At 45.5% G+C, this 27489-nt stretch overlaps 1 protein-coding gene across 1 annotated transcript in view; it reads right to left on the bottom strand.

The window, feature by feature from the left end:
* The window catches only part of LOC126210525 (retinol-binding protein pinta-like), a 312949-nt gene that overhangs the window by 97133 nt on the left and 188327 nt on the right, over positions 1-27489 (bottom strand). The window contains exon 2 of the mRNA XM_049939770.1: positions 12982-13122. Coding sequence (XP_049795727.1) covers positions 12982-13111 — 130 coding nt within the window. The 5' untranslated portion in view covers positions 13112-13122. The remainder of the gene's footprint in view (positions 1-12981; positions 13123-27489) is intronic.

Genomic DNA, 27489 nt, shown 5'->3' with positions numbered 1-27489 from the left:
CTTTTTCTCCTGATTCTTTCTAGGCCTGACTCATTAAGCATTCACGCTTTGTAAACTTTGACACGCATCTTTGGGGTGTACTCAGTTTCACTATGACAACCCACGTGGATAACTTCGTGGATAACTTCGCAAAAGCTGAGACTCAGTGATCCTCCCACTACATTATTCAGATAAAACGATTGTGAGTACTCGTCACTATTTGTTGTTGAATGCCAACTCCATGGTTTGTATTTCTACAATGTCAAAAATTCACACAGTGATTTGTATTCTTGACAGATAAACCTGAAGACACATCTATAGTGACGTGAAACCGGTAGCTGCGAAGCTGCGAATAAAGCAGCTTCATACAGCTATGCGGCTTTTGGAAACAACTCGTCATTCTTTACTTTTTAGTTGTTATAATTTTTATGGTAATATGAGTGGTTATCGCATGTTGAATGTTGTTATTCATATGACATAGTCATCTTCAGTGCATATAACAGCTAATTATCCCAGGGCTTTTAATATACTTATTCTTAAGCTATATCATACAACCTGCTTGCATAGCCACCGCCTTTGGGACAGGAAGGTGCGCCAGCTCCAGATGGAATCCATTTGGCACATTAACGACAACGGCAAATGTGGCAGCCAGCCAGGATACGGTTATTAGGCGGTTCCCCATACCCCACTAGGCGAATACTGGGCTGTTACCGAAGTGCCACCACAATTACACGATTCGCAAACATTTCGAAAACTTTTTCTAACATTCACGTGAATAACACTACACGCAAACAGCTTGGTTACACATATTCTGTTCCTTCAGGGGCTAATGGGGTGGCGACAGAAGTCGCATCCGGCCACCGTTTAAACTAAACACGATCAGTGGCGGCTGCTGTGTAAGAGCACAGGAGTATGTGAAACGCCCCCTCCCTAACTTCTGACATGTTCCGGATTTTTTGGTTATTTTCTTTGAGTGCTGTTAAACGTAACGTAGATATGGTAATCTGAGATACGAGGGTTGGAACTTAAATAGTGGCAACGATTTATTTACAGCTCGTACAAAATACACTCCTGGAAATTGAAATAAGAACACCGTGAATTCATTGTCCCAGGAAGGGGAAACTTTATTGACACATTCCTGGGGTCAGATACATCACATGATCACACTGACAGAACCACAGGCACATAGACACAGGCAACAGAGCATGCACAATGTCGGCACTAGTACAGTGTATATCCACCTTTCGCAGCAATGCAGGCTGCTATTCTCCCATGGAGACGATCGTAGAGATGCTGGATGTAGTCCTGTGGAACGGCTTGCCATGCCATTTCCACCTGGCGCCTCAGTTGGACCAGCGTTCGTGCTGGACGTGCAGACCGCGTGAGACGACGCTTCATCCAGTCCCAACCATGCTCAATGGGGGACAGATCCGGAGATCTTGCTGGCCAGGGTAGTTGACTTACACCTTCTAGAGCACGTTGGGTGGCACGGGATACATGCGGACGTGCATTGTCCTGTTGGAACAGCAAGTTCCCTTGCCGGTCTAGGAATGGTAGAACGATGGGTTCGATGACGGTTTGGATGTACCGTGCACTATTCAGTGTCCCCTCGACGATCACCAGTGGTGTACGGCCAGTGTAGGAGGTCGCTCCCCACGCCATGATGCCGGGTGTTGGCCCTGTGTGCCTCGGTCGTATGCAGTCCTGATTGTGGCGCTCACCTGCACGGCGCCAAACACGCATACAACCATCATTGGCACCAAGGCAGAAGCGACTCTCATCGCTGAAGACGACACGTCTCCATTCGTCCCTCCATTCACGCCTGTCGCGACACCGCTGGAGGCGGGCTGCACGATGTTGGGGCGTGAGCGGAAGACGGCCTAACGGTGTGCGGGACCGTAGCCCAGCTTCATGGAGACGGTTGCGAATGGTCCTCGCCGATACCCCAGGAGCAACAGTGTCCCTAATTTGCTGGGAAGTGGCGGTGCGGTCTCCTACGGCACTGCGTAGGATCCTACGGTCTTGGCGTGCATCCGTGCGTCGCTGCGGTCCGGTCCCAGGTCGACGGGCACGTGCACCTTCCGCCGACCACTGGCGACAACATCGATGTACTGTGGAGACCTCACGCCCCACGTGTTGAGCAATTCGGCGGTACGTCCACCCGGCCTCCCGCATGCCCACTATACGCCCTCGCTCAAAGTCCGTCAACTGCACATACGGTTCACGTCCACGCTGTCGCGGCATGCTACCAGTGTTAAAGACTGCGATGGAGCTCCGTATGCCACGGCAAACTGGCTGACACTGACGGCGGCGGTGCACAAATGCTGCGCAGCTAGCGCCATTCGACGGCCAACACCGCGGTTCCTGGTGTGTCCGCTGTGCCGTGCGTGTGATCATTGCTTGTACAGCCCTCTCGCAGTGTCCGGAGCAAGTATGGTGGATCTGACACACCGGTGTCAATGTGTTCTTTTTTCCATTTCCAGGAGTGAAGATACGTGCTTCAAAGTTTTACTGACCTTCAAAGTAGTCACTAGCATTGGGTATAACCCGTTGCCAGCGATGCGGAAGTCGTAGGATATTCTTAGCAGTGCCAGTTCTGTTGACAGTTCGAGCGACGCGCTCTATCGCCCTACGAATTTGTAGCAGTTCTGAAGCGAATGCCGTGGAGTGTTTCCTTCAGTTTAGAAATCGAGTTGAACTCATGAGGGTTTAAGTCAGGGGAGTGCTTGAGCACTTTCCTGCAAAATGATGGTCAGGTCCTATAGAAAGTGTCATCACTTTTGACTCTAAGCTGGTCATAGGTTGTGTTCCAAAAACGAACAGCAAGCTGTTACTGATCTGTTTGACTGATGGGGCTGCTAAGTGCTATACGAAGTGCAGTCAAGTTCTAAGGCGTCCGATTTTTTTTCTCTGGACTGGAAAGAGATAGAAACATGCGCATTGTTTTAAAATGTGGCCGCGTTCATTGTCAATACGTCCCAGAGATGGCAGCACCGTACGGCCAGCGGCGAGAATGACAAGTGTTTTAAATACTTAAAATGGCGACGTTTTCCTTACTTGAACAGCGTGCAATCATTCGTTTTCTGAATTTGCGTGGTGTGAAACCAATTGAAATTCATCGACAGTTGAAGGAGACATGTGGTGATGGAGTTATGGATGTGTCGAAAGTGCGTTCGTGGGTGCGACAGTTTAACGAAGGCAGAACATCATGTGACAACAAACCGAAACAACCTCGGGCTCGCACAAGCCGGTCTGACGACATGATCGAGAAAGTGGAGAGAATTGTTTTGGGGGATCGCCGAATGACTGTTGAACAGATCGCCTCCAGAGTTGGCATTTCTGTGTGTTCTGTGCACACAATCCTGGACGACAAGCTGAAAATGCGAAAAGTGTCATCCAGGTGGGTGCCACGAATGCTGACGGACGACCACATGGCTGCCCGTGTGGCATGTTGCCAAGCAATGTTGACGCGCAACGACAGCATGAATGGGACTTTCTTTTCGTCGGTTGTGACAATGGATGAGACGTGGATGCCATTTTTCAATCCAGAAACAATGCGCCAGTCAGCTCAATGGAAGCACACAGATTCACCGCCACCAAAAAAATTTCGGGTAACCGCCAGTGCTGAAAAAAACGATGGTGTCCATGTTCTGGGACAGCGAGGGCGTAATCCTTACCCATTGCGTTCCAAAGGGCACTACGGTAACAGGTGCATCCTAGGAAAATGTTTCGAAGAACAAATTCCTTCCTGCACTGCAACAAAAACGTCCGGGAAGGGCTGCGCGTGTGCTGTTTCACCAAGACAATGCACCCGCACATCGAGCTAACGTTACGCAACAGTTTCTTCGTGATAACAACTTTGAAGTGATTCCTCATGCTCCCTACTCAGCTGACCTGGCTCCTAGTGACTTTTGGCTTTTTCCAACAATGAAAGACACTCTCCATGGCCGCACATTCACCAGCCGTGCTGCTATTGCCTCAGCGATTTTCCAGTGGTCAAAACAGACTCCTAAAGAAGCCTTCGCCGCTGCCATGGAATCATGGCGTCAGCGTTGTGAAAAATGTGTACGTCTGCAGGGCGATTACGTCGAGAAGTAACGCCAGTTTCATCGATTTCGGGTGAGTAGTTAATTGGAAAAAAAATCGGAGGCCTTAGAACTTGAATGCACCTCGTACCACCTACTGCACTCCCCTGACTTAAGCCCTCGTGAGTTGATTTCTAAACTGAGGGAAACACTTCACGGCATTCGCTTCATAACTGCTACAAATTCGTCGGGCAATAGACCGCGCCGCTCGAACTGTCAACACAACTGGAACTGCTGAGAGTATCCTACGACTTCCACATCTTTGGCAACGGGTTATGCACAATGGTGGTGACTACTTTGAAGGTCAGTAGAACTTTGAAACAGGTATCTATTTTGTACGGGCTGTAAATAAATAGTTGCCACTATTAAAGTTCCAACCGTTGTGCACGGCACTAAATCTACCGTGCTATGCTACACTGCTGTTATAGACTTCATGAAACGTGGCATAATGGTCGTGAGCAAACCTTGAATTGTGCACGTTTTAAACACCTTTTATGCACGAGAAACTAACGTGATGTAGTTGCCTTACAGGCCAAATAGATGTAGATTTGATTAAAAAATGTGCACACTTAACGCACGGCGTGCATAGCTAGCCCTTACCACTTAACTACAAGTTTACATCAGTGCCACCAGGTGGTAGCACACTGCAGCCAATTCACTGTTTATATACTGAAATTAGAGCGAATGTCAGCATATGTTATAGCTATCCTGACAGAAAAACCTATTTTGTGGGTTTATTAATGAGATACAGTGTATTAAGCTGTGGATTTTATCATACATTAATCTATTTGAGGCGCTGAGAACCATAAAACACATCATTGTCGATTGTGAGTACATCTCTCCACCCTCCTTACCCTCTCCCGAGGTGGCTTCCTCCAGCTCCCCCTCCCTGATGATGTCCTCCTCCCCTCCATCTACCCCTCCTATCAACTTTGACCCTCCCCCCCACTTCCGGTGTCCTTTCCTATAGGCACCCTCCCTCCCTTCTCTTTCCTTTTCCCCCGTCTCCTCCCTCCACCCCTCTTCCCCCGGGCTTCCCCTACACCTTCCCCCCTCCCCCTATCTCCCATGCCCCTGGCATCTCTGCTCTCCCTCTCCCACTCCCCTTCCTCCCTCCTCTCTTGACAGGTCCCCGGACTCGCACACGCTCAGTGAACATTCGCGCGCCGGAGATCATCGCCATCAGTGTCTCGTGTGTGTGCCTTCGTCTGCGTTTAGTGTTCTTTCGTCGTCACGCCTCAACTGTTCACGTGTGCCGTTGCCGTCGTCCGTCTTCTGTGCGCCGTGTCAACAAGTATTAGTGTTTTTTCGTCCAGCGTGAACGGCTTCATGTTTATTGTTTTTGTATCTTCTTTCTTTGCCCGCCATTTTTTGTATTGTCTGTGTCAGCTATATATCGTATTATTGTACCCCTTAAGGCTGAAGAGCAGCGTATTATGCTGCTGCCAGCCCGCCTTGTATGAGGTGCTTAAAATTACAATAAAGAAAAAAAATTGTGAGACTATAGTATTTATTTGTGCTTCTGACGTCTGTTGATCTTATGGTGGGTCAGGTTTATATGTACTGTGGGCCCACAATGTACGTATATATGAACATTCGTGATAAGCCGCCTCAATTTTTTCTTTGATATTGACTTAAATGGTGGGTCGGAGACAGTGTCCTTTCGTCCCTTATGGCTCTCAGCACCTCATTCGTATTCCAGTCAAGTGGTCTTGGTGGTAGACATTGCTACCTGAATTTAATCATGTCCACTAACTGCAGTTTGGCGTTGGTTGTTTACTGTACTGGAATCGGCTTTCGTGTGCAATCTCAATATGAACTGTATTCTGCTAACAGAAAAGAAACTTACCAGGATAAGTTAGCCGAAAAGGAAGTGAGGACCCCCAGACCAGATCTGTGGACTCATAAAGTGATGAAATCACATAAGGATGTGTACAAGCCGGCCGAAGTGGCCGTGCGGTTAAAGCCGCTGCAGTCTGGAACCGCAAGACCGCTACGGTCGCAGGTTCGAATCCTGCCTCGGGCATGGATGTTTGTGATGTCCTTAGGTTGGTTAGGTTTAACTTCTAAGTTCTAGGGGACTAATGACCTCAGCAGTTGAGTCCCATAGTGCTCAGAGCCAATTGAACCATTTTTTTGATGTGTACAACCGAACACACGACGGTTGGAACTAAAACAGTGGAAACTATTTATTCACAACCGATACAAAAGAGTTACATGTTTGCCCCCGTTACTGTCCTTCAAAGTAGTCACCCGCGTTGCGTAGAAGCCGTTACCAGCGATGTGGAAGGCGTAGTATATCGTTAGCAGAGCCGGTTGTGTTGATGGTGCGACTGGAGCGGTCTACTGCCTGTCGAATCTCTGGAACAGTTCTGAAGCGAAGTGGTTCCTTCTTCTGGTTAATAAAGGTCTTAGCTTACAGAATTGGCTGCCAGTGTGTTGTCCTCGGCGGCGAGTGTTCATCAGAGACAAAGGTATAGCCACGAGAGCCCCAGGACAATGTGATAGGACCACTGCAGCTTGTCTCAAAAGAAAGTTTATAGTTGAGCAGGTCACTGGACATGCGCAAAAATCAGAGGAGAGTGATGGGTACGTTGATCGCTTGCTCGGCCTTGAGCAATTCAGTCGATATGGAGCGCTTCTCGGAGCTGATCGAGCGTTCCGTGTGCGAGAATTTTACAAAAGCTGTGATTCGCGACTGAAGCACGGAAGAAATTTTGCAGTGATCGTGGATTGCATAATGTGAATTGATGCTCCAAGTGTTCCCCTTAACCCGAACTGGATCAAAGCGTTTGAGGAGACCGGTTCAACACTCGCCAAACTGGAATGCTGGCAATCAAGGTCATCAAGAGCGGCCGAATCCGTGGACAGTGTGTAACGCCGGAAATGCATATCCTCCTATTTCCATCTATTGCACCTGAAGATATAACGTTTCTGTGTCTTTGTATATTGTAATTGTTTTACTATTTGTATATATTTATGCATTTATGTCGTTTTGTGAATATTATTTGTATTTATACGCTGGGTCTGACCTAGGGAAAACTATGCTATCGAACGAATACATCGATAGGTCGTGTGGAGAACCCAAGTGTTTAGGATCTTTGGTAGTGTTAACTCTGCCGCGTGGAGCGCGGGCAGAGCAGAGGGAGTCTGGCTGGGGTGGTGCAGCGGAGCAGGTGTGTTGTGTGAAGCTCCCGCGAGTTGCCGCGCTTTCGGGGTTTGGCAGCATGTAATTGCGCTCGACTTGCGATGATAGTTTCTGACATGGTGTCGCGGACGGGAAGCATTAGCTGGCGCACATCAAGAGCCCGTTTCGTCTGGTGACCCTGTCGAGAAGAAGGCGCGCCAACATCCAGCTTCTGCAACAGCGACGGCCGACAATGAGTGACTGTCGCCACCTCCTCGATCGACGGCTTCAAACCTTCAATCAACCAACAAGGAAGACTGGAAGCACGTTAAGTTTTAGAACTGTATGGCAGACGTCAGCTTTTCAAACTTTTAAAATTGTTGCATCACAAAATTACAGCAACTTAGCATGAACGTTTGTTGCTCATTGTCCCAATTGCATTACCAAGCAGGCTCCCTTCCTTTTCCGAAATGAGCCCGAGTGTCGTTGAAATTCAAACGCCAGCATCATTCGATTTCACTGTTTTAATTTCAAAGTTCAGTTAAGGTATTCATAGCTGGCTACAATATTTAGATTGCACAAGCTCAAATTAAGAGTACGAGTTTTGTTATCGTATTTTAGTTACCTGTGACTGCAGCTCAGCTTGGTACGTACTAAATTTTACTATTGTTAATTGTTCAGAATCATTTAATTCAAGTTCAAAGTTAAGTCTCTTATTTCTAAATTGCGTAGATTCAAGTAGCTTTTGAAATGATTGTTGAGGTAGTCCAAGACTAACCGTATTTTACTGAATTTCGATGTGCTTCAGAAAGAAAGCTCACTATTAACTTCAGTCACTAAATTAACTTTCGATTTTCCGGTTTTATTAATTCTTTTGCTAAATTAAGTCAGAGTGTAGCGAAATTTATTACTTCTGACAAACTTTCAGTTTTCACACTACACGTGTCAACCTTCAGTTGCCACGCTTCTAGTGCTAATTATATGTGTAATAACCTTTCTTTTTCAGTTACTATAGTAATTGTCCTTAGGACTGGCGACCGTAATTTCCCCCAAATCTCAAATATCTAATTACCGCTAGTTAATTGTTAACGTAACGGAGGCACATTTACTTTCTTTATTAACTTTACCCCTTTTCAAAATTAATTTCCACCAGTTTCAGTTGCATTTTTCCTTTCATTTAGATGTAAACCTTTCCTCCCTCTTTACCGACAAATTGACTTTAGTGACGATTGCTTTTTCCCAAATTTCCATTAGGTACACACGGTTTAATTTTTCACTGTCATTAAGGTCGATAAGTGAGGGAGAAGTTACAAGTGTCAATCGGTCTGTTGGTGACCCTGCAGTTTGGTCTCTTCCCACAAACAACCCACCCTCTCCAGTCGGAAGCGAGGAAGTTCTTTAAATGTGAATAGATCATCACTCAACGGAATTCTGCGCAAAGGCCTTAAACTGTACCCTTACAAAATTCAAGTGGTTCAAGAAATAGAGGCTCAGGTTGCCAGACATAGGTTGCTGTTGTTAATGATGTGACTGAGTACCCGTCACTTAAAAACATCTTATTTCCTGACGCGAATCGTTTTCACCTGATCGGTCAGGTCAGTAAGTAAAATTGCCGCTGCTGGAGTGCAACGAAACCTAAACAGAACCATGAAATCACCTTCATTCGCCAAACATTACTGTATTGGCTGCAATGTCGGCTGCAGGAAGAATTGGCCCGTGCTTTTGCGAAGATGGCAGAGGGATATCATGTGAGAAAATGGCAAGCTGAGTTTTGCAAGGACAATGCTTTCCATATTCGAGGATTTTTTGTGGGCAGAACCTTTTCTGCCACGATAAAATTTACTATAGAGATACTTGGGGAAAATGGGGTAGCGGTGCCACCACGTGCTTCTACTGTTATCAAAACCGAAGCCTGCTGCAACCTACTATAGTGACGTAACTATGGGGTGTTCCACAGTTCGTGTTACATCTAGAGTTTGTTGGGGTGAAGTAGTAGATCGAGTTTTACGTAGGAACCCATGTCCGGAAACGTCATCCAACGACGATAGAGAGCGTCAAAGCTATAGGCGCCGGAGCGTCTAAGCGTGTGTACATGCAGGGTGACTCCCGTGACGACGTTGCAAACTTTCTGGGGTCATGCAGAGGGGTAAATGTATCAGTTTGAGGCAAGGTTCCCTGTACCGGAAAGTTATAACCGGAAACCGTTCTGATCCCTCTGGCAGTGGAATACGTGTACTGCTACTGTTGCTGCTAACACCGTAAGGTAGGCAACTTTCAGAGGTGGCAGTATGGACCAAAACAAGGAAAAAACGTCCAGTAAAGATAGGCTCTAAAACGTAAACCTGACGAGCTATGAGCAGTCGTTGATCTTCCCCCGTCTCAAATATATCTCCTTTACCGAACAAGTGTTCATAGCTGCTCAGGTATGCATTTTGCGTCCCATGTTTACTACACATTGATAGACATTGTTTCCTTGGTTTTTTTTTCTTTTTTTTTTTTTTTCATACTACCATCTCCGAAAGTTGCTTACCTTAGCAGCAGCAGTAGCTGTACATATATTCCACTGTCACAGGCATCAGAACGGTATTCGCTTATAACTGTTCATTCGTTCGTTTCCGAATTAGCGAATCTTACCTCAAATAGATGCATTTATCCTTCTCAATCGTCCTCGAAAGTTTCTAATATAAACCCGGAATCACCACGTTTATACATACACTCCTGGAAATTGAAATAAGAACACCGTGAATTCATTGTCCCAGGAAGGGGAAACTTTATTGACACATTCCTGGGGTCAGATACATCACATGATCACACTGACAGAACCACAGGCACATAGACACAGGCAACAGAGCATGCACAATGTCGGCACTAGTACAGTGTATATCCACCTTTCGCAGCAATGCAGGCTGCTATTCTCCCATGGAGACGATCGTAGAGATGCTGGATGTAGTCCTGTGGAACGGCTTGCCATGCCATTTCCACCTGGCGCCTCAGTTGGACCAGCGTTCGTGCTGGACGTGCAGACCGCGTGAGACGACGCTTCATCCAGTCCCAAACATGCTCAATGGGGGACAGATCCGGAGATCTTGCTGGCCAGGGTAGTTGACTTACACCTTCTAGAGCACGTTGGGTGGCACGGGATACATGCGGACGTGCATTGTCCTGTTGGAACAGCAAGTTCCCTTGCCGGTCTAGGAATGGTAGAACGATGGGTTCGATGACGGTTTGGATGTACCGTGCACTATTCAGTGTCCCCTCGACGATCACCAGTGGTGTACGGCCAGTGTAGGAGATCGCTCCCCACACCATGATGCCGGCCCTGTGTGCCTCGGTCGTATGCAGTCCTGATTGTGGCGCTCACCTGCACGGCGCCAAACACGCATACGACCATCATTGGCACCAAGGCAGAAGCGACTCTCATCGCTGAAGACGACACGTCTCCATTCGTCCCTCCATTCACGCCTGTCGCGACACCACTGGAGGCGGGCTGCACGATGTTGGGGCGTGAGCGGAAGACGGCCTAACGGTGTGTGGGACCGTAGCCCAGCTTCATGGAGACGGTTGCGAATGGTCCTCGCCGATACCCCAGGAGCAACAGTGTCCCTAATTTGCTGGGAAGTGGCAGTGCGGTCCCCTAAGGCACTGCGTAGGATCCTACGGTCTTGGCGTGCATCCGTGCGTCGCTGCGGTCCGGTCCCAGGTCGACGGGCACGTGCACCTTCCGCCGACCACTGGCGACAACATCGATGTACTGTGGAGACCTCACGCCCCACGTGTTGAGCAATTCGGCGGTACGTCCACCCGGCCTCCCGCATGCCCACTATACGCCCTCGCTCAAAGTCCGTCAACTGCACATACGGTTCACGTCCACGCTGTCGCGGCATGCTACCAGTGTTAAAGACTGCGATGGAGCTCCGTATGCCACGCCAAACTGGCTGACACTGACGGCGGCGGTGCAAAAATGCTGCGCAGCTAGCGCCATTCGACGGCCAACACCGCGGTTCCTGGTGCGTCCGCTGTGCCGTGCGTGTGATCATTGCTTGTACAGCCCTCTCGCAGTGTCCGGAGCAAGTATGGTGGGTCTGACACACCGGTGTCAATGTGTTCTTTTTTCCATTTCCAGGAGTGTACATTTACAGGTGCCGTCGCCTATGACTTTGACGCTCTTTACGGAGATAAACTGTTAATTCTTGAATGAGATTTTCACTCTGCGGTGGAGTGTGCGCTGATATGAAACTTCCTGGCAGATTAAAACTGTGTGCCCGACCGAGACTCGAACTCGGGACCTTTGCCTTTCGCGGGCAAGTGCTCTACAATCTGAGCTACCGAAGCACACGCCCGGTCCTCACAGCTTTACTTCTCCCAGTATCTCGTCTCCTACCTTCCAAACTTTACAGAAGCTCTCCTGCGAACCTTGCAGAACTAGCACTCCTGAAAGGAAGGATACTGCGGAGACATGGCTTAGCCACAGCCTGGGGGATGTTTCCAGAATGAGATTTTCACTCTGCAGCGGAGTGTGCGCTGATATGAAACTTCCTGGCAGATTAAAACTGTGTGCCCGACCGAGACTCGAACTCAGGACCTTTGCCTTTCGCGGGCAATCTGAGCTTAATTGTACGATCTTAAATGACAGGTAGTCTAATAGTGCATAGCATTAGTTATACATTAGTAATGTAATATGTTTAAATGTGTCAGTTATTACGCTCGTTGGATGAAGTTTCCGGTCATGGCTTCCTACGCAGAACTTGATCTACTAAGTCCCCTCTACCACCTCTAGGAGGGTGTGTCATTAACTGTGGAACACCCTGTATGTCTCTCACTGGAATGGAAAGTGCGACAGCCATGTTGACTTAGAACCGTGCATCCGTGGTGAGATTCCTGTTGAGAATAACTGTATCATATTTGTTCAGCTGAAAAGATATATGCCTTAACCTTACTTTACAGATCGCAGTAACCTGCACCCGTTCTGTCTCATGTGAATGCATTACCGTATCTCATCATGGAGTATTCCCATTCAGAGACTTATCAGACAACTTACATCTCTTTGACCAAAGAGAGTTCGAGCACAGCTATGCTGTTGAGTATGTAGTCCACAGCTTATTACCAGGTACTACTATGCAAGTCCACATGACAAAGGAGAGTCTTTGGCTGCAGACAGGTATATCTCAGATGAGCTTCTTACTACAATCCACTATCTATGCACTCACCGATGTGTCAAAAGTATTGCGATTTAGTGTCAGGTTAGAGCAGTTTGCTCACATCTCATTTCACTAAGCAGAGGTATGCTGCAGCTACTTTGTTAAATTCACATATCGTGGCTTCTTTGAAGACCCCTCGCACTATGAGAATCTGCCGGTAATGTATTTGGTATTGGAAACCTTCCTATTCAGCATCTATTCAGAATAGCGTTATCACATTTCTTTGGCTGAAGTGAGGTATGCTGATGATATTCTGTTCACTTCACAGATTGTGGTTCATTACTACGCACCTCTACCCACAATCTGTTACTGATTCAGGGTCATGTGTCAATGGAGACTGCCCCATACTATGACAGTTTATTATAGCTATATTACATCTCCTTGTCCGCGGGGGGTACACCAATACTGTGCTGTTAAATTCATGCACTGCATCTCGCTACCTGTCAAACTGCATTTACGAGAGTCTCGCACTATTGTGCGACAGTAACACCTTAGCATGATGGGGGAGGGGGGAGGAGGCAAAAGTGTGCTACACAGGTTAAACCACTCATGTCTAAGACTGTGAGTAGAAAAGTGAGTCGAGTTGGCTCACCGTCGATGTCAGGAAGGTGGGGCTGCTTGGAAAGCCACGCCTTGAGGTGGTCCAGGTCAGCTTGGTTGAGCTCCGGGTTCCTCTTCATCTCCTCCTCCATCGTGACGCACGTCTCCCGGATCGTCCACATGTTTGCTCGACCTGCGAACAGCACAAGGCCAAACATGCTTACTGTGCAACACTGCAGAAAGGGGTAACAACATGCTCACTGGTATAGCAAATGTTCCACATAAACAAAGGTGACATCGAGTGTGTCCCAAGCAAGAATAGTAAGACCTCTAATGTTTACAATATGTTGTTGCTGTGGTCTTCAGTCCAGAGACTGGTTTGATGCAGCTCTCCATGCTACTCTATCCTGTGCAACCTTCTTCATCTCCCAGTACTTACTGCAACCTACATCCTTCTGAATCTGTTTCGTGTATTCATCTCTTGGTCTCCCTCTACGATTTTTACCCTCCACGCTGCCCTCCAATACTAAATTGGTAGTCCCTTAATGCCTCAGAATATGTCCGACCAACCGATTCCTTCTTCTGGTCAAGTTGTACCACAAATTTCTCTTCTCCTCAATTCCATTCAATACCCCCCCATTAATTATGTGACCTATGCATATAATCCTCAGCATTCTTATGTAGCACCACATTTCAAAAGCTTCTATTCTCTTCTCCTCTAAACTATTTACGTTCCACGTTTCACTTCCATACATGGCTACACTCCATACAGATACTTTCAGAAACTTAAATCTGTACTCGATGTTAACAAATTTCTCTTCTTCAGAAACGCTTTCCTTGCCATTTCCAATCTACGTTTTATATCCTCTCTACTTCGACCATCATCAGTTATTTTGCTCCCCAAATAGCAAAACTCATTTACTACCTTAAGCGTCTCATTTCTTAATCTAATTCCCTCAGCATCACCCGATGTAATTCAACTACATTCCATTATCCTCGTTTTGCTTTTGTTGATGTTCATCTCGTATCCTCCTTTCAAGGCACTGCCCATTCCGTTCAGGTGCTCTTCCAGGCCCTTTGCTGTCTCTGACAGAGTTACTGTGTTATCAGCGAACCTCAAAGTTTTTACTTATTCTTCATGGATTTTAATTCCTACTCCGAATTTTTCTTTTGTTTCCTTTACTGCTTGCTCAATATACAGATTGAATAACGCCGGGGATATACATTAGTTGATAAAATAAAAACTTAAGCGGCCAGAAAAGGAGGAGTTGAAGAGATGAATCTTGATGTGTTCAGAGGATACGTGGTGTTGTTTGAGTGATTACAATACCTAGTAACATTTAGGTAGAACTACACAGTATTAGTCCACTTATCAGCACAACATTACACTCCCTGCGGCTTGGTTGCATACTTTGATTTAGCAGGAAACGATATGATAAAGCCATTGCATCCTCTCCTGAGACAATCTGGACCACTAATATGGTAAGTGGTCCTCGATATCCCGGATACTGGAACTAGGATGGACACCACATGTGTTCTATCGTAGACAGATCTGAGGATCTCACTGGACACATGAGTACCACAACATCAATGCTGAAAGTCCATAGAGACTTGTGCCAAGTGTGGACGAGCAGTGTCCTGTTGAAAGCCGGCATCTCTACACTGTTGCATGAGACGTAATACATGAGGACGGCTATCAGAGTTCCATCAATCAGTACCAACTGTGACCCAATGTCGCACCCAATAGCTCTCCACACCATGACGCCAGGTATTACTACACCGATCCTTCTGGCAAAGGAGAGTCTTTGGCTGGAGACAGGTATACCACATATACATCATTGTGACTCTCCAAACCACTCGAAAAATGGGACCCTCCCACCAGATCTCTGCCCTACACGCCATCCCAGCAGTCACGAAAACCACTCTAAACGAAGCCTTTTGTGTTGTGGTGTTAACGACAGCCTAGGCACGAGACAATAGTTCCCTACTTCGGCTGCTAATGGTCTTCGAGGAATGATGTGGGTTGAGACAGAATGTTCCAGGGAGTCCACTAGTTGTACCCAGATGGCAAGCACAGACTCAAAGGGACTGCGACGAGCTTGGTACACAATATGGCGAACATTACATTTGGTACACTGTTGGAAATTTGTGGAACGTTCTATGGGACCATACTGCTTGGTCCCTAAGCTTACACGCTACTTAATCTTACTTACGCGAAGGACAACACACATACCCATGCCCGAGGGAGGACTCCAACCTCAGCCGGGTGAAGCCACGTGAACCGTGACAAGGCGCCCAAGACCGCGCGGCTACCCCGCACTGTTTATGAAGAGTGTGACAACAGGGTTTACCGTTCTTGTCGAATACTGACAAGCATTCGGCCTCCCTTCGACAGCTGCCAAATCAGTCCTGTTATCATATCCAGTATCTCCTCGAACTGTGGTTGAAGCACTTGGAGACGTATGGGACTCGAGGACGGCTTTGCGCCAGATCGCCTAAATACTTGTCGGTGTCGATCTGACTGCCGCAGATAAAAGAGAGACTCAAACTCCACAGAATGCTACCCAGTCTCTTGAACACTTTCACCAGTAAACGATACGTGGCCCAACTTTCACTAACCTGTTCTCGCCGGTTGGCAGTGAAACTCTGCCTGCTACCTTAGCCCAGTATTCGGCTGTCATCACATTCCGCAGAACCAGTCGGAAGACTGGAGAAACCATCTCTTTGTGGAGTGTGTTCCTCTTGGAGGGATGATCACCTCCGCTTGCGACTTTGTCCTGAGTCCGCCTCACTACCGCTCGTAAAATCTCTTGTCAAAGGACTTTCGCAACAGACACATTGAGGCGTAGCGCCGTATACCGATCCTGCCTTGGAGGCGGTTAAGTGGGAGATGTGTCTGAGAGCTGGATAGTGACAGATGGTGACGCGAGACTGGACGTGCACGTAGTTTATGTATCAGTCGATCGAGGACAATATTGGATAGGGGACTGAAATAGTTTGGATTGTGCCCACTAGAGTGAAGTCGCTGACCTGGTATTGGACAGTAATCGAATGTTTTTCATAAACTGTTCTAGTAATTTCATACTGTGTTATTATGTCTTTTTGTGTAGGTAAAATGTTATAACTCTGTTTTAACAGTAGGAATAATGCGTGAGTGTCTTTTAAGGTTAATATGAAGATAATTGTTTAACGAGTTATGTAGTGGGATTTAGTGTAGGAATATTTCGAAGAAGTATGGATGTTTACAAGGGGGATTTTTATACAATAGATTTGTAAACTAAGTTTGTGGTAAAGGGAAAGATAATTCAGGTATAAATAACAATAGTAAATAACTTTATGCATAAACGAAACTTTAGCATATTAGATAATTACGTCGGTAAAAAGTGCAATCGTTAGGTTTACTATTTTGCAATTGGTTATTGATGAAAAGCGCGGATTGACGCGGGAGAGTGTTGTTTTGCTATTGGCTGTTGAGTAAACTGGCCAATGGTAAAGCAATATGCTTCGCGCGCCTTTCTCTGCTGGTAGAGAAGACAGAGTATTCTAGGGAGGAGTCGGAGCCTAGCCATGAAGCAGTTCGAACGTGTGTAGTAGTAGTTCCGATGGAAATGATAAGTTGCCGGATCTAGCAGTGTTTCATACATCAAAAGTGTTGTAAAGTGACGGCGTAATTATTCCGCTGGGTGTGTAGAAATTTCGGAATTTTTAAGTGAATTGGTTTTTGGAGTATTTAGTACGAAGACTTCACAACAATTAGCTGTCAAGTCTTCCACGTAAATGCTCCAAAATGCCTGAAGATGGCATTAATGAGATGCCGAAACTGGTCGTATAAATTAAGTAACATCTAAAAACATATGGCTGTCCGGCGATTTCTCTGCGGTAAATATAGAAGTTTGGATCTCGCCATGATCGTGCTCGGATAGCCTAAGTTGTGAAGACGACTCTAAAATCAGGTTGAAGCCCCGGCCTGGCACAAATTTTCACTGCAGTCATTCCATTATGCATCTGAAGTCTGTTCCACTGTATTCAGAATTGCAGATACGTTTCATGAAGTTCAGCGACGTTCGACACACCCAACAGCCCCCATCTACTCTCACCAGTCTTCATCTACAGGAATGGCTCTTCTGTAGTGAAAATAAGCCTGTATAAGGATGACATTGTACTCAACATATTCTACAGCTACGGAAGTACTGGAGTGCCAGTTTGGTAGCGCTCGGTCGATCTGTTCACACTTTACACTTCAAACCAGTGTATGCAACAAAAATTCGTTAAACAAAATTCCAACTCTACCTCGTTGTTGTTGTTGTTGTGGTCTTCAGTCCTGAGACTGGTTTGATGCAGCTCTCCATGCTACTCTATCCTGTGCAAGCTTCTTCATCTCCCAGTACCTACTGCAACCTACATCCTTCTGAATCTGCTTAGTGTATTCATCTCTTGGTCTCCCCCTACGATTTTTACCCTCCACGATGCCCTCCAATACTAAATTTGTGATCCCTTGATGCCTCAGAACTTGTCCTACCAACCGATCCCTTCTTCTGGTCAAGTTGTGCCACAAACTCCTCTTCTCCCCAATCCTATTCAGTACCTCCTCATTAGTTATGTGATCTACCCACCTAATCTTCAGCATTCTTCTGTAGCACCACATTTCGAAAGCTTCTACTCTCTTCTTGTCCAAACTATTTACCTTCCATGTTTCACTTCCATACATGGCTACACTCCATACTCCATACTCTACCTCAAGCAACGCTAAACACTAGTCAACGTATGTTATGTGGGCCTGAGTGCTATAAGCAAATTTTTAAATTTCCAAGTCTGCTACTAAGCACTGCGTTAACATCAGCTGTTAACAAGATAACGCCATATCATGTCAAATGTGGTGTACCAGAAAGACAGTAAAAAACGGGAGGTATGGTTCATAGATGTTGCCCACTGATGGAATCGTGTATACAGTTGGTGTTAACCCCGTCAGGGTCAGTTACGGCCTAAAGATGGTGTACCGAATCACAGGAATGGGTGCCCATATAGTAAATAACATCGAATTTTATTACATGTTTTACCGATGTTGTGCGTCGTAGCAGTCACTTACGAGCGTTCGAATTAACAGCCAGGGCGAAGATGGTGCTATTTGATTGTAGGAGAGTGTGACACTTGTTTCCTATTTTTAGTGGTCATACTGAGATCATTGACAGTGAAAGTGAAGGCACTATTAAAAGAAGACTCAGGCTGTTTAGCGTTCTGCCAGGTTTTATGATTTAAGCCTTCGTGTTTTGAAAACTAAAAGTTATTAACAAAATTTGAAAAATATATAGTTCTTAGCTCTGGTGAAATGAAAGGAACCAGTGATTTATATTTTGACCAGGCAGAGAGCAAAAAGGTCAGAAAAGCTGACCAGCGACTTTGTCTTATACCGAAATGGAAAGAGGAAAAAGAAAGAAGTACATCCCAGAATATTAAAAAAAAGGAACCTAGTAATATATAGTTTAGTAATAATAACAATAATAAAACACTAAAACATGGAAAATCTCGATTATATTCATGCCTGCGTGTGAGTTAAACGTGTGCGCCGTGTGCGTATAAGCCCCAGTGTGTAAGTAGGCTGTTTAGGTTTTTTTTATTGGTAACGCCACCTCTGTATGAAAATCACTGGCTGTGCTGTGTGCAGTCTGTGGCTGCTTTGCACTGTTGTAATACTCGCCATTGTAGTGTTAGGCAGCTGGCTGTGAACAGCGCGTAGCGTTGCGCAGTTGGAGGTGAGCCGCCAGCAGTGGTGGATGTGGGGAGAGAGATGGCAGAGTTTTGAAATTTGTCATGAACTGCTATATATATATGATGATATTAAGGTAAATACATTGTTTGTTCTCTATTAATATCTTTCATTTGCTAACTATCCCTATCAGTAGTTAGTGCCTTCAGTACTTTGAATCTTTTATTTAGCTGGCAGTAGTGGCGCTCGCTGTATTGCAGTAGCTTGAGTAGCGAAGATTTTTGTGAGGTAAGTAATTTGTGAAAGGTATAGTTTAATGTTAGTCAGGGCCCATTCTTTTGTAGGGATTATTGAAAGTCAGATTGCGTTGCGCTAAAAAAATATTGTGCGTCAGTTTAAGCACAGTCATGTATAAATTGTTGAAAGGGGACGTTTCAAGTGCAAAGCGGCGACGCGTGGGGGTTCACGGTGATGTCACAGTTTACAGCCCGGCTACAGTGTGTTCTGTTAGAATTTAACCGTAATCCTCTAACCACTGTGTTTTTAATGATAAACGGTGACTTGTAGAATTACTGGTCGTACTGGCATAGCCCGTTAATACGATTGTTTGCAGAGTCGCTAAGTGGCAGCTTACAAGTTCCGCATGGTAGGCGTTTGTATGAAGAATTCAGCTGTAGAACTATGGATCCCTACTGTGCTGCCCCGTCAAGCAAGAGGCCCCCAATCACTCCCGCTGTTGTCTGTTTGGCTATGCGAAACTGTGGCGGGGGGGGGGGGGGGGGCAGGCATGTAATATTGCATGCGAACACTCCAAGCGCTTCTGTTATCCGAGTGCATTGTCAGTTCGATTCGATGCCCAACCAGATCAGAGGTAGTGTTGTAGTGTTGCTTCCACAGTTGGCAGCACTGTGTACTGGATACCAGAGGTGTGCAAATTCTCCTTCGAATCTGTCTGCCCCTACTTCTGCAGCAACCATTAAAGCAGCTCAAACTGACGCAACGGAGAGACGAGAGTACCATGTACTGAGGAATACAGTGGTTACAGCAGTGGGTTTCCGGAAGCCTGGCAAATTTCACGGGATCCGTTCAGCCTGTTGCAACTGACAACAGGTTGCGCTAGTCAGTCCGACGTGACTATCGAACAGCCAGGTATATGTTTGTGTAGGTAGTTTCACTGCAGCTGAGATACCTTAACGGTGGGAGCAGCGCAATTAATAAATAAAACTAGTAGGTGACTGTGGAGAAATAAATAACTGGGGAATACACTGGTCAGGCAGAACATTATGGCAACGTGCCTCATAGCCGGTATGTCAACCTTTGGCACGGATAACAGTACCGACACGTCATGGCATGAAAGCAGTGAGGGCTTGGTAGATCGCTGAGGGAGTTGGTAACACATCTGCACACACAAGCCACCTAATTCCTGTAAATTACGTTAGGGGGGGGGGGGGCATGAGCTCTGTCACCACATTCACTAGCATACCAGATGTGTCAGATCGGTTTCAGACCTGACGAGATGGGATGGAAACACATCAGCTGGAACTCGCCACTGCGTTCCTCGAACCAATCCATCACACTCCTGACCTTGTAATATAGCCCATTATCTTGTTGAAAAATGCCACGTTATCGGGAAACACGATCGTCATGAAAGGATTATGTGGTCTTCAGCCACTGTACAATACTTCTTCGCCGTTATGGTACCTTCCACGGACTCAGCTGGACCAACAGATCCCCACGTGATTGTTTCCCACAGCATAGTGGAGCCGCCGACAGCTTGTCTCCATCCTGCAGTACAGGTCTCAAGGAGATGTTTCCTGGAAGGCGACGGATTCGCGCTTTTCCATCGGTATGATGAAGAAGGTATCGTGATTCGTCAGACCGTCCAACGCTCTCACACAGCGGCAACGTCCAGTGCCGATGGTCACGTGACCATTTCAGTCGGAGTTGCCAATGTCGTGATGTTAACGTTGCCACATATACATCTACATCTACATCTACATTTATACTCCGCAAGCCACCCAACGGTGTGTGGCGGAGGGCACTTTACGTGCCACTGTCATTACCTCCCTTTTCTGTTCCAGTCCCGTATGGTTCGCGGGAAGGACGACTGTCTGAAAGCCTCCGTGCGCGCTCGAATCTCTCTAATTTTACATTCGTGATCTCCTCGGGAGGTATAAGTAGGGGGAAGCAATATATTCGATACCTCATCCAGAAACGCATCCTCTCGAAACCTGGCGAGCAAGCTACACCGCGATGCAGAGCGCGTCTCTTGCAGAGTCTGCCACTTGAGTTTGCTAAACATCTCCGTAACGCTATCACGCTTACCAAATAACCCTGTGACGAAACGCGCCGCTCTTCTTTGGATCTTCTCTACCTCCTCCGTCAACCTGATCTGGTACGGATCCCACACTGATCAGCAATACTCAAGTATAGGTCGAACGAGTGTTTTGTAAGCCACCTCCTTTGTTGATGGACTACATTTTCTATGACTCTCCCAATGAATCTCAACCTGGTACCCGCCTTACCAACAATTAATTTTATATGATCATTCCACTTCATATCGTTCCGCACGCATATTCCCAGATATTTTACAGAAGTAACTGCTACCAGTGTTTGTTCCGCTATCATATAATCATACAATAAAGGATCCTTCTTTCTATTTATTTCACAATACATTACATTTGTCTATGTTAAATGTCAGTTGCCACTTCCTGCACCAAGTGCCTATCCGCTGCAGATCTTCCTGCACTTCGCTACAATTTTCTAATGCTGCAGCTTCTCTGTATACTACAGCATCATCCGTGAAAAGCCGCATGGAACTTCCGACACTATCTACTAGGTCATTTATATATATTGTGAAAAGAAATGGTCCCATAACACTCCCCTGTGGCACGCCAGAGTTTAACGTCTGTAGACGTCTCTCCATTGATAACAACATGCTGTGTTCTGTTTGCTAAATACTCCTCAATCCAGCCACACAGCTGGTCTGATATTCCGTAGGCTCTTACTTTGTTTATCAGGCGACACTGCGGAACTGTATCGAACGCCTTCCGGAAAACAAGGAAAATAGCATCTACCTGGGAGCCTGTATCTCACATTTTCCGGGTCTCATGAACAAATAAAGCGAGTTGGGTCTCACACGATCGCTGTTTCCGGAATCCATGTTGATTCCTACAGAGTAGATTCTGGGTTTCCAAAAACGACATGATACGCGAGCAAAAAACATGTTCTAAAATTCTACAACAGATCGACGTCAGAGATATAGGTCTATAGTTTTGCGCGTTGCTCGACGACCCTTCTTGAAGACTGGGACTATCTGTGCTCTTTTCCAATCATTTAGAACCTTCTGTTCCTCTAGAGACTTGCGGTACTCGGCTGTTAGAAGGGAGGCAAGTTCTTTCGCGTACTCTGTGTAGAATCGAATTGGTACCCCGTCAGGTCCAGTGGACTTTCCTCTGTTGAGTGATTTCAGTTGCTTTTCTATTCCTTGGACACTTATTTCGATGTCAGTTATTTGTTCGTTTGTGCGAGGATTTAGAGAAGGAACTGCAGTGCGGTCTTCCTCTGTGAAACAGCTTTGGAAAAAGGTGTTTAGTATTTCAGCTTTACGCGTGTCATCCTCTGTTTCAATGCCATCATCATCCCGGAGTGTCTGGATATGCTGTTTCGAGCCACTTACTGATTTAACGTAAGACCAGAACTTCCTAGGATTTTCTGTCAAGTCGGTACATAGAATTTTACTTTCGAATTCACTGAACGCTTCACGCATAGCCCTCCTTACGCTAACTTTGACACCGTTTAGCTTCTGTTTGTCTGAGAGGTTTTGGCTGCGTTTAAACTTGGAGTGAAGCTCTCTTTGCTTTCGCAGTAGTTTCCTTTGTTGTTGAACCACGGTGGGTTATTCCCGTCCCTCACAGTTTTACTCGGCACGTACCTGTCTATTCGCTGATAAGTGTTTGGAAGTGTGTGCTAAGGACTTGAGGCCATTTAGCGTTATATAAGCTTTCCAAATTTAGAGCAAACATTGACTGAAATAGGGAAAATATATTGCTCAATGGGTATTAAAAATCACATTCTGGTGGTATTCAAGGTAGAGGAAGAAAGCTTAATATGAAAGAAAACCTTCTCGTATCAGACGTGTACTTTTTAAATAAGTACATTATGAAAAACAAACTTCGTGTTTTCTAAAACGCATTTGGGGAATTTTGGCCACTTACAATGAATTCAGCGAACCTGCACTACGCACCCTGAAACAAGTAATTCAAAATGGTTGAAACAGGGTTCATATTTGGCTGAAAACAGCTAAGGTTACAGAAACCAGACTTCCAAAACCTTTATTTAGTTGGCGTTGCAGTGTAATAGACATCTTTAGCTTCTTAAGTGCAAAGGATCTCGTCTTTCAGACATGGTTCTGCTTACAACTGAAAACATGTAGTAGAGGTGACGATAATTAGAATTGAGAATAGCCAGTACTAGTCGCAAGAGGGTGAAGGTGCAGGGAAAACCGTTCATACTGAAGTAAATAAATCCGAAATACGCCGAAAATGAAAAAAGAACGCCGGCCGCGGTGGCCGAGCGGTTCTAGGCGCTCAGTTCGGAACCGCGCGACTGCTACGGTCGCAGGTTCGAATCCTGCCTCGGCCATCGATGTGTGTGATATCCTTAGGTTAGTTAGGTTTAAGTAGTTCTAAGATCTAGGGGACTGATGACCTCAGATGTCCCATAGTGCTCAGAGCCATTTGAACCATTTGAAAAAAGAACAAATGTAATATACCATTTTCTGGGCTACAGTAATCCCAAATGAATGTATATTTCATTAACCCTCGTTTAGTGATACTCAGGTACAAACAGACTGTTCATCAACTTCCGAACTCTACTCGTAGCGCTACAGTGAGAGCACACAGAATAGAACACTCCGTAGCGTAGCACAACGGGAAGACTGTCAGGCAGGTAAGATGCAGGCAAGATGCTTGGGCTGGGCACAAACTGGCTTGGATGGCAGCAGAGCAGCCTGCCCCTTTCTGCGACTCGTCTGCCTGACTAACAGGCAAGTATGGACACATCGAAAGCGGAATGTGTACACCTCTCCCTACTACGCACAGTGTCCCATTCAACTTCATCGTCCCAACGAAATTAAAGATGCACCACGATAATGTGGTTTAATTAACGGTTGGGCATTGGTTATTACGAAGACACGAATAGCTGTACGTCCATTTGAAACAGCCCACTACATTTCTGTTCGGTACTTCCATCGCCCCTCCTCAAGACACGTTCATAAACGCAACACAGACTTGCATCAATATGATATTATTAAAAATGTAACACAGCAAGCTCTTTAGTCTCACGAAGTAACGAGTGATATTCACAGGGTATGTCAAAGTGATGCCATATTTTTAGATTTCCAGAAGGCTTTTGACATCGTTCGACACAGTCGACTTTTAAGCAAATTGCGTGCCTATGCAGTATCGTCTCAATTATGTGACTCGACTCGTGATTTCCTGTCAGAAACACGGATGGAAAGTCACCGAGTAAAACAGATGCAACATCTAGCGTTCGCAACGGAAGTGTTATAGGCCCTCTGTTATTCCTAATCTACATAAACGATTTAGGAGACAATCAGAGTAGTCCTCTTAGATTGTTTGCACATGACGCTGTCATTTACCGTCATGATATATGAAACGTCCCCTTTGAAAAATTATGAATGACAGTGCTGGAAAAACTCTTAAGTTATTGGATACAGAAACAGGTGAGCAAAACTGAACGTATTCAGACGTTTCTCTCTTTTTACTTATTCTGATCATCACTAAAATGACATACAATATATTTTGGCGCAACGCAATCTGACTTTCAATAATCCCTAGAAACAATGGCCCTGACTAACAATAACCTATACCTTTCATGAATCACTTACCTCACAAACTCAACCTCACCATTTGAACTACTGCAATACAGCGAGTGCCAATACTGCCAGCTAAATGAAAGATTCTAACTAGTGAAGGCACTAGCTACTGATAGGCATAGTTAACAAATGAAAGATTTTGATGAAGAACAAACAATGTATTTGCCTTAACAGCGTTCAAAATATACAGGGTGATTAAAAAAGAATACCACAACTTTAAAAATGTGTATTTAATGAAAGAAACATAATATAACCTTCTGTTATACATCATTACAAAGAGAATTTAAAAAGGTCTTTTTTCTCTCAAAAACAAGTTCAGAGATGTTCAATATGGCCCCCTCCAGACACTCGAGCAATATCAACCCGATACTCCAACTCGTTCCACACTCTCTGTAGCATATCAGGCGTAACAGTTTGGATAGCTGCTGTTATTTCTCGTTTCAAATCATCAATGGTGGCTGGGAGAGGTGGCCGAAACACCATATCCTTAACATACCCCCATAAGAAAAAATCGCAGGGGGTAAGATCAGGGCTTCTTGGAGGCCAGTGATGAAGTGCTCTGTCACGGGCTGTCTGGCGGCCGATCCATCGCCTCGGGTAGTTGACGTTCAGGTAGTTACGGACAGATAAGTGCCAATGTGGTGGCGCTCCATCCTGCTGAAATATGAATTGTTGTGCTTCTTGTTCGAGCTGAGGGAACAGCCAATTCTCTAACATCTCCAGATACTGTAGTGCAGTTACAGTAGCACCTTCGAAGAAAAAGGGACCAAAAACTTTATTGGCTGAAATGGCACAGAAAACGTTCACCTTAGGCGAGTCACGTTCATACTGAGTTGTTTCCCGCGGATTCTCAGTGCCCCATTGTGACGGTTGACTTTCCCGTTAGTGTGGAAAGTTGCTTCATCACTAAACACAATCTTTGAAACGAAAGATTCATCTGTTTCCATTTGAGCAAGGATAAAATCACAGAAATCGATTCTTTTAATCTTATCAGCTGCAGACAGTGCTTGAACCAATTTCAGACGATAAGGTTTCATAACTAACGTTTTTCGTAGGACTCTCCATACAGTTGATTGTGGAATTTGCAGCTCTCTGCTAGCTCTGGGCTGCGAACAAATGCTTGCTGGATGCGTGCTACATTTTCATCACTCGTTCTCGGCCGTCCAGAACTTTCCCTTTCCACAAACACCCATCCTCTGTAAACTGTTTATACCAACGTTTAATACACATCAGGAGGTTTAACACCATACTTCGTTCGAAATGCACGCTGAAAAAATGTCGTCGATTCACTTCTGCCGTACTCAATAACACAAAAAGCTTTCTGTTGAGCGGTCGCCATCTTAGCATCAACTGACGCTGACGCCTAGTCAACAGCGCCTCAAGCGAACAAATGTACAACTAAATGAAACTTTATAGCTCCCTTAATTCGCCGACAGATAGTGCTTAGCTCTGCCTTTTGTCGTTGCAGAGTTTTAAATTCCTAAAGTTGTGGTATTCTTTTTGAATCACCCTGTATATATAGACAATAACAAACACAAACACACACACAAATTTCAAGCTTTTGCAACCCACGGTTGCTTCATCAGGAAAGAGGGAAGGAGAGGGAAAGACGAAAAGATGTGGGTTTTAAGGGAGAGGGTAAGGAGTTATTCCAATCCCGGGAGCTTGTGTCCGTATATGTGCGGATGGATATGTGTGTGTGTGTGCGAGTGTTTACCTGTCCCTTCCCCCCCCCCCCCCAAGGTAAATCTTTCCGCTCCCGGGATTGGAATGACTCCTTACCCTCTCGCTTAAAACCCACATACTTTCGTCTTTCCCTCTCCTTCCTTCTTTCCTTATGAAGCAACTGTGGGTTGCGAAAGCTTGAATTTTGTGTGTGTGTTTGTTATTGTCTCTATCGATGTACCAACGCTTTCGTTTGGTAAGTTACAGAATCATTGTTTTTATATATATTTTTCCCACGTGGAATATTTCCCTCTTTTTTGTGACATCCAGTTAAACAAATTTCCTTTTTCTGACGGACACACGTCCAGATCGTCCGCTCAATACTCTGACATCTCTCTCCCTACATCCACCACTGCTGGCGGCTCACATCCAACTGCCCAACGCTACGCGCTGTTCACATCCAATTGCCCAACACTACACAAGCGAATATTCCAACAATGAGTCCAACCAGCCACAGACTGCACACAGCGCAATCAGATTTTTTCAAAAAACGCACTACGTGCCGTTACCAATATAAAAACCTAAACAGCCTACTTACATATGTTATCATATGATCAAAACGAATTGCAAAACGATTTAGACAACATATCTGTATGGTGCGAAAAGTGACAATTGACTTTAAATCATGAAAATTGTGAAGTCAGCCACACGAATACCACAACGAATCCGCTAAATTTCCGTTACACGATAAATCACACAAATATAAAGGCTGTAACTTCTTCAAAACATTTAGGGATTACAATTACGAATAACTTAAGTTCGAACGATCATGTAGATAATGTTGTGGGCAAAGCAAACAAAAGACTACTACTGAGCACTGAGAAAATGCAACAGGTCTACTAAAGAGACTCCCTACTCCGCGCTTGTTCATTCGCTTGTAGAGTTTTGCTGTGCGGTGTGCCATCCGTATGAGATAGAACTGACGGAGGACATCGAAAAAGTTCAAACAAGGGTAGTTATTTTTTTTTAACCATAGCGAGATAGGGGACAGAGTGACACGGATATGTTACGTAAATTGGGGTAGCTATCATTGAAGCAAATGCGTTTCTCGTTGCGCCAGGATCTTGTCATGAAAATTTCAATTACGAGATTTCTTCTCAGCCGGCCGCGGTGGCCGAGCGGTTCTAGGCGCTTCAGTCCGGAACCGCGTGACCACTACGGTCTGATGTCCTTAGGTTAGTTAGGTTTAATTGGTTGTAAGTTCTAGGGGACTGATGACCTCAGATGTTAAG

Source organism: Schistocerca nitens, chromosome 10 (assembly GCF_023898315.1).
Source record: "Schistocerca nitens isolate TAMUIC-IGC-003100 chromosome 10, iqSchNite1.1, whole genome shotgun sequence".
In the NCBI taxonomy this organism is placed as follows: domain Eukaryota; kingdom Metazoa; phylum Arthropoda; class Insecta; order Orthoptera; family Acrididae; genus Schistocerca; species Schistocerca nitens.
This window is presented reverse-complemented; position numbering and strand designations above follow the sequence as displayed.